The 14,597-nt window shown below is 48.8% G+C and overlaps 1 protein-coding gene across 3 annotated transcripts in view; it reads left to right on the top strand.

Annotated features, from left to right (window-relative positions):
* Positions 1–14,597, top strand: part of Daglb (diacylglycerol lipase beta) — a 39,439-nt gene that overhangs the window by 2,521 nt on the left and 22,321 nt on the right. The window contains exons 1-4 of one of the 3 annotated variants that reach the window (XM_087903307.1): positions 976–1,139; positions 3,588–3,739; positions 10,511–10,682; positions 13,016–13,274. In XM_087903307.1, the coding sequence (XP_087759433.1) occupies positions 1,045–1,139; positions 3,588–3,739; positions 10,511–10,682; positions 13,016–13,274 (678 nt within the window). In that variant the 5' untranslated portion in view covers positions 976–1,044. Of the gene's footprint in view, positions 1–975; positions 1,140–3,587; positions 3,740–10,510; positions 10,683–13,015; positions 13,275–14,597 lie in introns of those variants that run through there. The other 2 variants (XM_087903308.1, XM_087903309.1) reach the window with 2 other exon arrangements.

Raw genomic sequence — 14,597 nt, 5'->3', positions numbered from 1 at the left:
TTTGTTTTGTTTTTTGTTTTGTTTTGTTTTCCGAGACAGGGTTTCTCTATGTAGCCCTGGCTGTCCTGGAACTCACTCTGTAGACCAGATTGGCTTCGAACTCATAGAGACCCGCCTGCCTCTGCCTGTCATTAAAGGCGTGTGCCATCACCATCTGGCCTTGATTTGGGGAGGGGGTATGATTCTTGATATCAACCTCAGCCGGTCACATGCATGAGCACACGTGCACGCACATCTACTACATGGCACACCCCAAACACATGCAAAAACACGCACGAGCACATACACACCACCGATACAAAAAACTGGGTAACTAAAACGGATGTGATGTGAGGGTGGAGGACAGCAGGTGGAAGCCTGGGAATACAGGCACGAATTACGAGCTTTTGATGTAAGACTCTGTGAGCAAGATCTCTGAGAAGAGTTAAGATGTACTCTACGCCTAGACTAGGTTTGACGGGTCACCGAGGTCACCCGGGGGACTGTGGAAGAACGGCGAGTGAGACCAACCAGGAGCAAGGATGAAGGTGGCTACACCACGGTGTGTAGAAGAGAAGGGAGAGCCTTGGAGCTGCGAAAAGGAATCAAACCTTATCTTGCCAACCGCTGGGTGGCCTGTCAGACTTGAACTCAGTCTTGAGTCCTAAGGAACCACAAATGACAGTAAAGTTGCCCCAAGCTTAGAAGATTCAGAGACCCAAGCATTAAGTCCTAGCTTCGGCATTAGTGGCCCTGGCAGTGTGGGGAGAGCAGTCTTTCCAGGTCTTCCGAATCTTAATCCGTTAAACAGAAATGACCACATCGGAACAAACCTCACACATCCCCGACCCGCAGTCGTAAGCCAGCAGCTACCTTCCGGGCCAGCGGACCTGAAAAGCCGGCCAAGACGACTGCGTGCTAATCAATGCGCGTGCTCACGCCTCGGGCCAGAGGGCGCATGCGCGAGCCTTTACTTAAGCGTGCGCCTGCGCGCCCTGAGGCCCTAGCCGCCCACGGAGTCAGAAGGGCGCGCGCGACTCCGGGCGGCGCAGTAGGAGGTGCACCATGCCGGGTATGGTGCTGTTCGGCCGGCGCTGGTCCCTAGCCAGCGACGACCTGGTGTTCCCCGGGTCTTTCGAGCTGTTCCTGCGTGTGCTATCGTAAGTGAGGCCACCATCGCGGGCGGGAGGGCGCGCTGTGGCTGCAGAAGGCGATCCAAGTCGTCCCTCCTCGGTGCTTAACGGCAGGCGCGGCTGCCGAGCTCGGTCTGTCTGCACCTAGACCATAGGCGCAGTCGCTTTGTGCATTTGACAGGTGTCCCAGACCTGCAGCGCCGCGGGGCACGAGCGCTAGGGTGCGGCGCCGAGCCCTGGCACTGGGAGCGTGAGGGAAGCGTGAGCATCCCAAAATCCGTAGCCTCCAGGTCTCTCCTTTCGGGAGCCCGGCTTTGGAACTTTGCTTCACTCCAGTCTTTTTTGCTGGGCGGGTAGCGAAGTACCTGTCTCTGCAAAAACAAACATTTGAGCAATTACAATTTCAGAGCAATTCACAGAAACCAGTATAATAGGTTGGTTTTGCAAAACGTAGCCACGCTCAGTGGGAAACGGCACTAGTGCGTGAAGTCAGCTCCTGGCATGCCTGGCAACGAGGAATAGCGTTCTTAGGAAAAAGCATTCTCAAGGAGGAAAGGAATGGGAGGGAGCACAAGAGCTCTTTCTAGGAACTTTCTGCTTCTAAGGGTCGGGTTTTTCTCTGATTGTTTTGCCGTTATTTCCAGACATGGAGCCTTGGTGTTTGCAAAACGGACAGAAAAAGTTATCTAGGACCTGGGGGGTGTTATCTAGGACCTGGGGGGTGTAACTCATTTTGGTAGAGTGCTCACCTCGCATGCATGAGGCCCTTGCCTGGATCCCCAGCACCGCACAAAACTCCCAGGACTAGGGGGTGGCAGCAAGAGGATCAGGAGTTCAAATTCACCCTTGGATACGTATTGAGGACAACTGGGCTGCACAAGACCCTATCTTGAAAAAAGAAAAGCTATCTAAAACAATTCTTCATTTTTTTTTTTTTGCCTCTAATGCTTGAGCCCAGCCTCATTCATGCCTGCTAGCCAAGTGCTTTACAACGGAGCTAAATCCCCATCATCTGGAATGACGCCTCTTAGGGCTTTGAAATTTGAAAATCTTTTTGGCCCGGATGGGGTGGGGGGAGAGACGACAGGGTTTCTCTGTAGCTTTGGAGCCTGTCCTGGAACTTGCTCTGTAGACCAGGCTGGCCTCGAGCTGCCAGAGATCCACCTGCCTCTGCCTCCTGGGTGCATGGGCCACCCCACTCCGCTTGGAGTTTGAATCTTTAATAGAACAATCTTGGGCAGCAAGATCTCTCAATGGGTACAGGTGCTTGCTGCCAAGCCCAGTGACCTGAGTTGTATCCCCAGGTGGAAGGAGAAAACTTGACTCCTTCGAGATGCCCTCTGACCTCCCTCTGCAGGCATGCCATGACACTCCTCCCCAAACAAAGAGTAAATAAATGTAATTTTAAAAAAGCAGACATTCTTGCTAAGTGGTGCTGTCCTCTGCTGACGTACCCCTAGGGTGAATTTACCTGCTGGAGGTCCGTGCAGTATCATTGTTCACTCCAGAATTACAAAATGTACCTAGGAGCCCGCGGGGCTTCCCTTTTTGAGTCTATCAGTTATTTTGCCTGCAGGGCTTCCCTTTTTGAATCTATCAGTTATTTTTATAATTTCCTTTGTGTGTGCCTGGTTTTGGACTGTGGTAGGCTACACTGTACATTACTCTACATGCACAAATCCTCCTGTGACTAGTTCGGCCACACAGCTGGTGGTTTCCAATTCACACGGTTCTAAGTCATGACAGGTGTTCAGGTGTTTTCCCGCAGAACCTTATATATGCTTGCCTAGGCTTTGCTTTGTGATAGGCTCTTTTGTATCTCTTGTTTGCCTCAAACTCTACTGTGGGGGGGTGGGAATGATCTTGAACTTCTCCTCCTGCCTCCACCTCCCCAGTGCTGGGATTGCAGGTGTGCACAGTTAGTGTATATCATTGGGGATTGAACCTAAGAGCTCCGCATACCAGGTAAACACCCTACTATTGACTGAGCTATATCCCCAGCCTTTTTGCTTTTTTTTAAAGATTTATTCATTTTTTATGCATACAGTGTTCTGCCTGCATGCCATAAGAGGCACCACATCTCTTTATAGATGGTTGTGAGCCACTATGTGGTTGCTGGGTTTTGAACTGGGGAACTCTGGAAAGACAGCCGTCTCTACAGCCCTGCCTATTTTTTGCTTTTTAAGCGGGGGCTCCTTTTGCAGTGTCTTGGAACTCAGGCTCAGGCCTGATTTACGATCCTCCTGCCACTGCCTCTCGGGTGCTGGGACTCCAGGCGTGCCCAGTTCCTGGATTGCAGTAGATATGAGGTAAGAACAGAAAGCAACATGTGAGCCAGCAGTCCGGCTCTGGGCAAACTTTTTATTGATGAAAATTACATTCCACAGTGAACCTTACCCTTGCGCTGGAGAATATTGACTCCCTTTATTTCCTCATATTCTTGTTTTATGAACCCACTTTCTCCTTTGTCCGCAGATGGATCGCCAGTCTGACGTTGTATCTCGTGCATAGGAGGAAGCTGGACTGTCCCAGTGGGGCCTTGCTCAGCACCTACTTGGTGGTTCTGCTTGTTCTCCTGGCAGTTATCATATGCACCGTGTTGGCCATGGTGTGTGTCAGCATGAGAGGTAAAGAGCCACGTTTCCCGTGTGAAGCCGGGTTTTTATCTTAACAGCCGGACTGCGATACCGTTTGTGTAGCATACAGCTGACCCTTTCAGAGTGTATTCAGGGGCTCTCTTTTCCTTCTAAGATTGTGTGTGTGGGTTTATGTGTGTGGATAAGCACATGCTTGTAAGTGCCTGCTGTGGTCAGAACGGGGCACTGGATCGGATAGCCTGGACCTGGAGTTGCAGGTGGTAGTGAACCACGCCACACAGGTGGTAGTGAACCGCGGCACTCAGGTGCTCAGAACCAGGCCCAGGTCCTCTGCAAGAGCAGCAGGTGCTCTTCACTGAGCCGTCTCCCCAGCCCTCACTAAGGTTCTGACTGTTTCCATAGTTGAAAAGCTATCACTACAATTGACACCAGAGCATTTTCTTCTTTGTGTATGTGGTGTATGTACACGTTTGTGTGGGCATTTGCACACATGTGTGAAAGCCAGAGGTTGACGCCATTGACTGCCTCCCTGAATCATTCTCCACCTAATTTTTTGAGGCAGGGTGTTGTCAAAATTCCTTTCCTAGGGCAGAGTTTACCTCTCTTCCTAAGGTGCTGGCAACAAACCAAGGCATGATTTTGTTTTTCTTCTGGGTGGGGCTGTCTCCACTCACAGCCAAGATGAGCTGTGACATAGGAGATTGTCCGAAGAAACCCTGGCCTCTGTCCTACCCCTACCTGCATGTTCAGTGTTAGTTGATACAGGTCCTTCCTGTGCAAGTTTAAATTGAAATTTTTTTAAAGATTTATTTATTATGTATATAGTGTTCTGCCTGCATGTTTGCTGCACACCAGAAGAGGGCACCAGGTCTCATTATAGATGGCTGTGAGCCACCATGTGGTAGCTGGGAATTGAATTCAGGTTCTCTGAAAGAGCGGCCAGTGTTCTTAACCTCTGAGCCGTTTCTCCAGCCCACACTTTCTATTCTTACACAATTGTTTCCAGCACCCACACGAGGTGGCTCATAACCTTCTGTAATCCTAATTCCTGGCGTCTGATGTAATCTACTGGTCTCTACTGGCTTTGTGTACACATAGTGTACACGGAGAGGGGGCTCAAATACAAGAATAAAAATGAAACTTAAAAAATGTTAGCTGGGCTGTGGTGGCAAATACCTTTAATCCCAGAACTTGGGAGGTAGAGACAGGCAGATCTCTGAGTTTGAGGCCTCTGTCTACAGAGCGAGTTCCAGGGCAGCCAGTGCTACCCAGAGAAACTGTCGGGGTGGGGAGTGGTGCGGGGGGAGAGAAAAAGAAAAAACAAGCTTAATTCAGACCCTGGGGATGAGCTCGGTGGCCTCAGTACCACTCCCAAACCCCCAAATTAGTTCCTTTAATTGCTCTTGGTTCTAAGTAACGTGTTCTGCTAAAGTGTCGGCTCCCGTGCTCCCGTGCTCCCGTGCTTCCATGCTCCCATGCTCCCATGCTGCTGCTCATGCCTGTAGTCCAAGCACGTAGGAGCCAGAAGCAGGAGGACTGCTGTAACGGTACAGCCAGAGCTACATAGTAAAATCCTGCCTCGAAAACAGGAATAAGTAAACAAAGTCAATGCCACGGGTAAGATTTTTGGCTAGTGAGATAGCCCAGTGGGTAAAGGTGTTTGCAGCCTGTACTGATGACTGGGTTCATGCCCTGTGACCCATGCAGTAGGAGAGAACCTACTCACACAAGTTGTCCTCTGACCTCCACAAACACGTGACAGCACACATGTCCACCACACACAAATGTTTAAAGAAAATTCTTCTTAAGGGCACAGTGGCTCATGACTTTATACCTAGCGCTCAGGGAGGTAGAGGTACGTGACTCTTGTGTTTGAGGCCAGCCTGGTTGAAATAGCAAATTTCAGACCAGCTAGGGCTACATAGTAAGATTCTGTCTCAAAAAATAAAATTATAGGGGAAGGAGGGGGGGAGTGGGGGGAGTGGGAGGGTGTTGGGAGGGGGTGCGGAATTGGAAACTTTTATAATTTAATAAAATTTACTAAAAAAAAAAAAAAAAAACAAATGTAAAAAAAAAAAATAAAATTATACATACATACACACAAATTTTAATAAAGAAAATTTAAAAAAAGGTGTGGGGAGGTTGTAGCACATAGGGAAAAGGGGGTAATTTCCTTGGTACATACAGGGAGAGATGAATGGATGGATGGATGGATAGATAGTAGAGAGATAGATATAGACTTTTCCCCTTTTTTTCTTTTTCTTTTCTTTTCTTTTTTCTTTTTCTTTTTTTTTTTTTTGCATCAATAGGGATTGAACCTAGGGCCTCGTGCATATGAGGCAAACCCTTTCCACTTGAGTCAGAGGCCAGGTCTTTCTGAGATGAAGTTTTGCACGATAGTCCTGGCTGGCCTGAAACTACAGTGGGCAGTTCTCTTGTCTTTGCCTGCCTAGCACAGGGATCACAGGCATGGCCACCAGACCCAGCAGTGAGGCTTTCGTAAGAAATAAGGGAAGAACCCTGGGTCAGCAGAACAATAGTAAACAGCCTGAAGAATAAAGGAAGACTTTTTCTTATTTTAAAAGGTTCAGACTCGCAGGGCGGTGGTGGCGCACGCCTTTAATCCCAGCACTCGGGAGGCAGAGGCAGGTGGATCTTTGTAAGTTTGAGGCCTGTCTGGTCTACAGAGCTAGTTCCAGGACAGGCTCCAAAGCTACAGATAATCCCTGTCTCAATAAAACAAAAACAAACAAAACAAAAGGTTCAGACTCAATCTCTCTCTCTCTCTCTCTCTCTCTCTCTCTCTCTCTCTCTCACACACACACACACACACACACACTAAAATAAGCGCATCATTGCATCAGGAGCTGGAAATGAATCAGTTTTTGCCTGTATATTCGCATACACACAGGAGTGCTTGTGACCGTCCTTGTATCGTTTGTGGAAGGAAGGGCCAAGATGATTCTTTTTCATAGTCATAGATATGCGTGGCATAGTTAAGGACAGTTTTGCTTTTGTTGTGGTGTTTTCTTTGCTTCTTCAGGATATTACTGTGTAGCGCAGGCTGGCCCAAACTCAGGGTGCTATTCAGCTTCCCAATGAGGGCTAGGATCAAAGGCTTGTACCTCCAGAACTTCCCCCCATGAAACCCTACAGTTGCTACTATATAGGGGGTAACTGTGGATAGTCTGCATTCAAGGCTGTTGGGTTTTAACAGAAGAACCCATGGTAGATGTGAGGACTGCCATCCACCATGTCTGGGTAGGGTCCTTTGTCTCTCTGTGTTTGAAGAGCTCATAGCTCAACTTCTGTGTCAGAGAATATGGCTGCAGTGGCTAAGGTATCTGTCATTCATAAATCTGTGGCATAGACTTTCTCTTTGTTGCTTTCAGGCAGGGACCTTGGGTCACTTTAGGAAGTCTTTGTTAAGGACAGCCTAATACAGCAGTGTCTCTGAAGGTCAGAGTCATCAAATTAGAATATCTGCTAAGTAACCGGGGGTCTCTACCAGCCTATTTATCTTGAGGAGAAAAAGTAAATATGAAAATAAAAGTGTTTTTCTGGCCAGGCATAGTGGTGCACACCTTTAGTTCCAGCACTTGGGAGGCAGAGGCAAGCAGATCTCTTGTGTGTTCAAGGCCAGCCTGGTCTACAGAGTGGAACTTTGTCTTTAAAAATGTGTTTTTCTAAGATCCATTTGAGGCCATCAGCATTCTGTCACAGGGTGGGGAGGGACTCCTGAGGACCCCACCTCTAGCTCAGGAACCGACCGCTGGCAGTTAATGGTTGCTGATGGAGGGGGAGTCATTTTTCTTCAGTGATGTAGCCCCTGGTAAACTGCCCGTGTTCCAGGGAATAACTCCCTGCCTTTGCCTAAGCAGTCACCCTAATTAAACTCGGTGAATCACAAGCAAGCAAACAAAGCAAAAGCTACGAAGCTAGGAGGGGACTTCTTGGGAAGAAGGGGTCCCAGAAGGAGTGGGAGGAGCAGGGAGGGGTAGTGACCAAAATGTTCCCCATGTATGCATGACATTGTCCAAGAATTTAAAACTGTGTTTCTCTAGGTAGATGCAGCTTCCTTCAGTGTCTCCTTCATCTTCCGGGAAGTTAAACGTGTTCCATCTCTTTTGTTTCTTTGTCTGCCTGTGTATTTGGTAAATGTTGGGTCAGAGGCTTTTATGTGGAAGTCCCGATCGCTGATGCTGCTGACCATGTTAGAATGTGTCCATATTTAGTACCCTACCAGCCCAGCGCAGGCCTGGGTTCCTGTTTTCTAGGGTCTCGGCCACTGTCCCATAGTGACGGGCTTCCTTTGTTCCTCAGAGAGGAGGAGCGAGAGCACCGTGAGGCCAGCCGGAGGGCTCAGCAGGTAAAGGGGCTGCTGTGCCCAGTCTGGGACTTCTGAGAGGAGGAAGCTGACTCCCACAGGTGTCCCCCGACCTCCTCTTCTGTGCCATGTCACACATGTGCTCACACACAGTAAATATATGTAAATGAAAATTTAAAAACCGATTACAGTGTCAATGCCAAGCAGGAGGCTTGATAGTGCATAATAAAAAAAATTTTTTTAATTGTTTTATGCTTGTTGGAGACAGGGTCTCTCCATGTTACCCCAGCTGGCATGAAACTTGCTATGTCGTCCAGATTGTCCTTGAATTTACAGAGATCTGCCTACCTCTGACGTCCAGCACTAAAGATATTTTTAGTTTTTAATTATGTGTGAGTGTCTGTGTGGGGGATGCCACATATGTGGGAGTACCTGTAGAGAGCAGAAGGGGCACCGGGGCCCTGGGACTGGAGGTCAGTGTGGTGAGGTGGGTGCTGGGAACCAAACTCAGGGTCTCTGCATGAGCTGCAGGTGCCCTTCGTTGAGCCATCCCCCAGCACTAACGTTTTAAATCCGTGATTTGTTACTATCGTACACCTGTAATCCCAGTGTGGAAGCGTGGAGCCAGGCAGACACCTGGAGTTCATTGGCCAACCAGCCTGGCGAACTGATAAGAAGCGAGAGACCCTTCCTCAGAAGCTAAAGCTTGGAAGGGCTGAGGAAATGACCCAGAGGTCTTGCAGAGGATCCCAGTTCAACTCCCAGCTCTTACACTGGGCAGTTCACAACTGCCTGCAGCTCCAGGTCAAGGATTTCTAAAGCCCCTGGCTTCACTGTGTGTCCCGCGTATGCCATCTCCCCATACAAACACATGCACATAATTAAAAACAAAATAAATCCTTTTTAGAAACTAGGTGAAGAGTGAAAGAGAAGAGCACCCAGCATTCCTCTCTGGCTTCCATGGGAGGTAGTAGGCACACGCACACACCACTCGTGTACACACCACACACAAATACACCCCTCCAACACACACATACACACCACACATATACCACACACACACACACACACCACACAGATGCCACATAACGCCCCCCACCACACACCCACACCACTTACAGACACACCACACATATACACCACACACATACACATATATCACATACACACACACCACACACACACAGATACCACATATATGCCTCTCACACCACACATATATACACACCCACACCACACATATATACCACACACACAGAGACCACATATACACTCATATACACACCACACATACACAACACACACACACCACACACACCACACATGTCTTCTAAGCCTTAGTTTCTTCATTTGTAAGATGAGTTAATGACTCGCCCATAATTTGTGAGAATTAGAGCATAATTGATATTATTTAGCAGTACAAATATTTGGTAAGGTGTTCAGTAGGTGGGACTATTTTCCTGGCTGTTAATCTGGGTGTCTGTCTCCCTTCCTGGCTGGGACAGCCCCCGAATGTCTGTTGCTGCAGTATAATTACCCAGAGTGCCACTTTCGGTTCTCAGGAGAATTCCAGTTTGGGCAGTGACAATGTAGTCCTTAGTGAGAGCCTGAGAAGTCGGCCGCCCATTCCTGTTTGTCACATGCTTTCTGTTCTTTCTGTTGTCGTCCCCACCCCAGCGCTTTTTTTTTTTCCAAGATAGGATTTCTCTGTATAACCCTGACTGTCCTGGAACTTGTTCTGTGGACCAGGCTGGTCTCGAACTCACAGAGCTCCGCCGGCCTCTGCCTCCCGAGTGCTGGGATTAAAGGTGTGCGCCACCACCGCCTGGCGTTATCACTTGCTTTCTAATTTTGGCATGTCACCAAGTATAAGACGCCCTATGGTGGGTTCAGCAAAATGCAGAGATGTTCAGTAGCCATATTCTTTTCTTTTTAAGATTGACTTTATGTTTAAATTATGGGTGTGTGACTATGTGTGGTTTAGGTGCCCGTGGAGGCTAGAGGGGTCAGATCCCCTGAAACTGGAGATATTTATGTGGGGTTGTGAGCTGCCTGCTATAGAGATTGAGAACCCTCTTGCCAGGTCCTTGGCAAGAGCAGTGCATGATCTTAACTGCTAAGCAGTCTTTCCAGCTCCTGTAGTCTGTGTGTACTTACAGGTACCTATAAGCGTCACAGGGAGGTCTTCAGTCACGCCCCACCTTACATTTTGAGCCTGGGTCTCAGTGAACCTAGTTCAGCTAGGCTGGTTGACCAGTGGGCTCCAGGACCGCTCCCGCCAGCCGTCGGGTTAGAGACACACATCACCTTTCTCATGTGGTTGTTGGAAATCCAAGCTTAGGTTCTCATACTTCTGTGGCAGGCGCTTGTATCAGCCGAGCCATTTCTCCAGCCCCCGGTAGCTGTCTTCTTGCGGACAGACAGCTCTGCATCTTAGGAAGCTCGTGAGCAGTTCATTCTTTTCTGTGTTTCAGGAACCATTTGTAACCCTGGACCTCGGAAGTCTATGGCTAAGCTGCTTTATGTCCGCCTGGCGCTCTTCCTGCCAGAGATGGTCTGGGCTTCTCTGGGGGCCTTCTGGGTGGTAAAAGGTATCCAATGTGACAAGACAGTTGTGATTGGCATCATCACCACCGTCATTGTCAGGTGAGGTCTCCCTCCTTCTCTTGGCTTCTCAGGTGTGTTTCCGAGCAGTATAACACCCTGATATCCTGGGGACTTTCTAACACAGAGTGGGGTCTTTCTGAGTAATTCATGAAAACTTAAAGATGGCTTTTAGACCGAAAGAAACATCTCCTCTTCCAGCTTTCATTTGTGAGTGTTCACTTTCTTCCCAGTCCTCACTTTTCTGCAAGTAAGCAGGAAGAGGGACTGGAGAGACAGCTCAGCAGTTAATAGTCCTTGCCATGCTATTGTGAGGACCGAAGCTCAGTTCCTAGCATCCGTGTAAAAAACTAGAACTCCCATGTTCACCTCTGGGGCCAGGAGATCACTGAGGCTTCCAGCCTCCCAGCCTAGCCCAGAACACATGAGCCCAGGTTCAAAGGAAGAGATCCTCCTTAAAGGAAGAAAGTGGAAATTGATCAAGGAGGATACCTTCTGTCATGTACTTACATGTTCAACAGCCAGTTGTTGACCGGCTGAAGACAGCGGCCAAGAGCGGTGAGTTCAGAGGAGCCCCAGCTACTTCTCAGCTCATATATACACAGATAAAATAAGTAAATAAATTCTTTAAGGGGGGGCAGGTACTAGAGAGATGACCCAGTGGTTAAGAACACTTGCTGCTCCTGAGAAACCTGGGTTTGGTTCCCAGCACCCGCATCAAAAGGCTCACAGCTGCCTGTAATTCCAGCATCTAGGGATGTCCTCTTCTGGTTTCCAGGGCACCTGTGCCCACATACAGATGCACACACACACACACACACACACACGCATAATATAAAAATAAATAAATCTTACACAGAGAGAAGCCCACAGCCAAAGGAAAGAGTGAAAGTTAAAGATGTGATGAAGGTTAAAGGTCAGGAGAACCACTGCCAGGAATTGAGATGGTGTATAATAGTCTAATAAAGCTTGTTTGTTTGAGACAGGGTTTCTCTGTGTGACCCTGGCTGTCCTGGAACTCACTCTTTACACCAGGCTGGCCTCAACTCATTGAGATGTGTGAGTTCTCCTGCCTCTGCCTCCCAGACGCTGGGATCAAAGGTTTGCATCACCACCGTCTGGCGGTGTAATAAGGGTTAGAATGCAGTTTTCACATCTTCCTTACCATTTGTTTATTTATGTGGGGAAGTATGGTTATATTTTATTGCACATGCAGAGGTCAGAGAGCAACTTGGTGGGTGTCAGTTCTCTCCTTCAGCCACGTGGGTCCCAGGTATTGAACTTGGGACGTCAGTCTTGAGCAGCAGATGCCTGTACCCCCTGAGCCCTCTCACCGCCAAGCTAAAGATCCTAACAGTAGTCTAATTTTGTCCCTATTGTTATGAATAAGGAAGTAGAGGCTGGTGCTGGTGCTGCCATCCCTGAGGCAGGCAGGCAGGGACGGCAGCGTCTGCATTGCAGTGGAGAACACACAGGGCCTTGCACACTGTGGGCAGTGTAGAAACAGTTGAGGCTGAGGAAGTGGAGCAGTTGGGAAAGCCTGTCATGAGAGCAGTAGGAATCAGTTCAGATTCCTAGCACTTCGGGTGGTGGACATGGGCAGCCTAGCCCAGTCATTGGGCTCTATGCTCAGTAAGAGCCCTGTATTAGTAGAGACTGATCAAGGAAGACCCCCTCCCCGCAAAGTTAACCACTGACCTCTACACACATGCACATATCCACACAAACACATATATCCAGCACACACACAAATAGAAATAGTTAAATGTGGGCCGGGGAACACCTATTGGAGTATTCGATAATGTGGAAATTCTTCAGTTTTACTCTGAAGACCCCCAGGACACGGAGGATTACAGTCAGGGGCTCCTGGAGAATAGTTCTCGTGGCTTCTGTGCCCAGGCTACGTGCTGCCCCCCCACTTTGTGTCCTTTCTGGGCTTTCCTCTCAGAACTCTGGCCTTTGTGGGACTTTGGTTAGCTGTGGACTCATGAGGAAATGTCTTTCTTTTTCTGTATTTATTTGTGTAGTTAGTCATATGTGTGTACGTGTGTGCATGACATGGCACATGTTGGAAGTTAGATTTGATTTTTTTGGATTTTTTTTGTTGGAAGTTAGAATTGATTTTTCTCCTATCATGTGGTCCCTCGAGATCAAATGCAGGTCCCCAGGCAGGTTCAAAAACACCTTTACCTTCTGAGTCATCTCTCTGACCCTCAGAGAACTTTCTAGAAGAAAACTGCTTGTCTCAGTGGGCTTCTCGGAGTTCTGCCTCTCCTTCGGCAGTACAGAAGCAGGCTTAGTTTGTGTGCTTGCAGGGGACTCAGGCTACTCTGCCTTCTCGATCACCAAGCCTTTCCCATGCTTTACTTTTGCAGTTGGATTGTCCTGGCTGCCACCATGGTCACCATCTTCGTTGTCTTTGATCCGCTGGGCGGCCTGACGTCTCCACATCCTCCGGGCTGCCCCGAGCACCTGGACAGTAACAACTCAAGCCAGTTGTTGACTGGCCTGAAGACAGCGGCCAAAAGCGTGTGGGAGACCAGAGTGATGTTCTGTTGCTGCTGTGTGGTGCAGGACGATAACGCGAGGGTCGCTTTTTCCAGCATGGCCGACCTTTTCTCCACTTACTTCTCTGTAAGCAGAAGGGATCTGCTGTGGTCTCTTTCTCCTGTAAAGTCTTCGGTGGGAAGCTGAGCACGCTGCACAAAGCCACGTGAGCCAACGTAATGTGGCTTTGAGGACCTGGACCCCTTGGGCATGGGGTTCGGGAGTACACTGCCTGGGTGGGCTTGGTAGGCGGCAGCTAACCGCAAGGATGGCCAAGCCTTCTCTGCCTCTTATTTGTTTTGTTTTGTTAAGGTGTGGGTCTCCTGTAACCCAGGCTGACCGGGAACTGATTGTGTAGCCAAGGATAATCGGGAACTTCCGATCCTCCTTCAGCTACCTCTTCAGTGCTGGGATTACAGGCATGCTCCCCCATGCTTGGTTTATTTGGTACTAAGGATGGAACCCAGGGCTTGGCATGTGCTATATACTAGCTGAGCCCCAGCCCAGCTCTCAGCCCTTCTCTTGACAGCCAGGTGTGTCTTTTCATCGACACTAGTCTGTTACAGCCCAGCTTGTGCATTGTTTTTTAAGGAACTAAGTAACACAACGTGTCTGTTAGGAAAGAATTTGCTAGTTGTCTTATGTCTCCTCCATCCGGCGCAGTCAGCAGATAGACACGTACAGGCAGGGGAGTATCAGAAAGCAATTCCTCATTTCCACAGGATGGCTCAGCAGGGAAGGACGGTTGCTGCCAAGATTGATGACCTGAGTTCAGTCCCTGGGCCCCACATCGTCCTCTGACCTCTACACACACACGCAAACACACACAAATGTACAAAGTAACTTACATATTTGCCACTCCGTTCCGTGACCAGTGACGGAGGTACCAAGGGAGTCGCTGTTCCAGGATGAGCTGCCCGAGGACTTGGACGCGCTCGTTTTTCTTGCGTCTCCATGTGTTTGTGTAACGATGTGTCTTAACTGTTATTTTTGATACTGAAACCAAGTAAAAGAGAAGATTCCTTTTGACATCCCATGCACCTTCCCATCTCGCTCGCTCGCTCTGACTTGTAACTGTTGAGAGGTAGCCTGGCAACTTGGGACAGCAGACTGCACAGCAGTGCCTTCGTGTGGGGATTCGGAGGTGTGCCCAGAAAGCTTTTTTTAAATTTTAAAAAATTTTTTTTTTGTTTTTATTACTTGCATCTGTATGAGCATGTGCTGCGTGCGTGCAGGTACCCCACAGGGGGCAGAAGAGGGCATCGGCTCCCCAGGAGCTGAAGTTACATGGAGCTGTGAGACTGTCTGCCGGGGTGCTGGGAACTGAACTGCCCTCTGCAAGGGCAACAAGCAGTCTACCCACTGAGCCATCCTAAATCTTACAGGAGCAGTTCAACCCAATCTGAAGAT

Source organism: Myodes glareolus, chromosome 2, assembly GCF_982192425.1.
Source record: "Myodes glareolus chromosome 2, mMyoGla1.1, whole genome shotgun sequence".
Lineage (NCBI taxonomy): Eukaryota > Metazoa > Chordata > Mammalia > Rodentia > Cricetidae > Myodes > Myodes glareolus.
The sequence above is the reverse complement of the archived record's forward strand: the minus strand, read 5'-3'. Positions and strand labels throughout refer to the sequence as shown.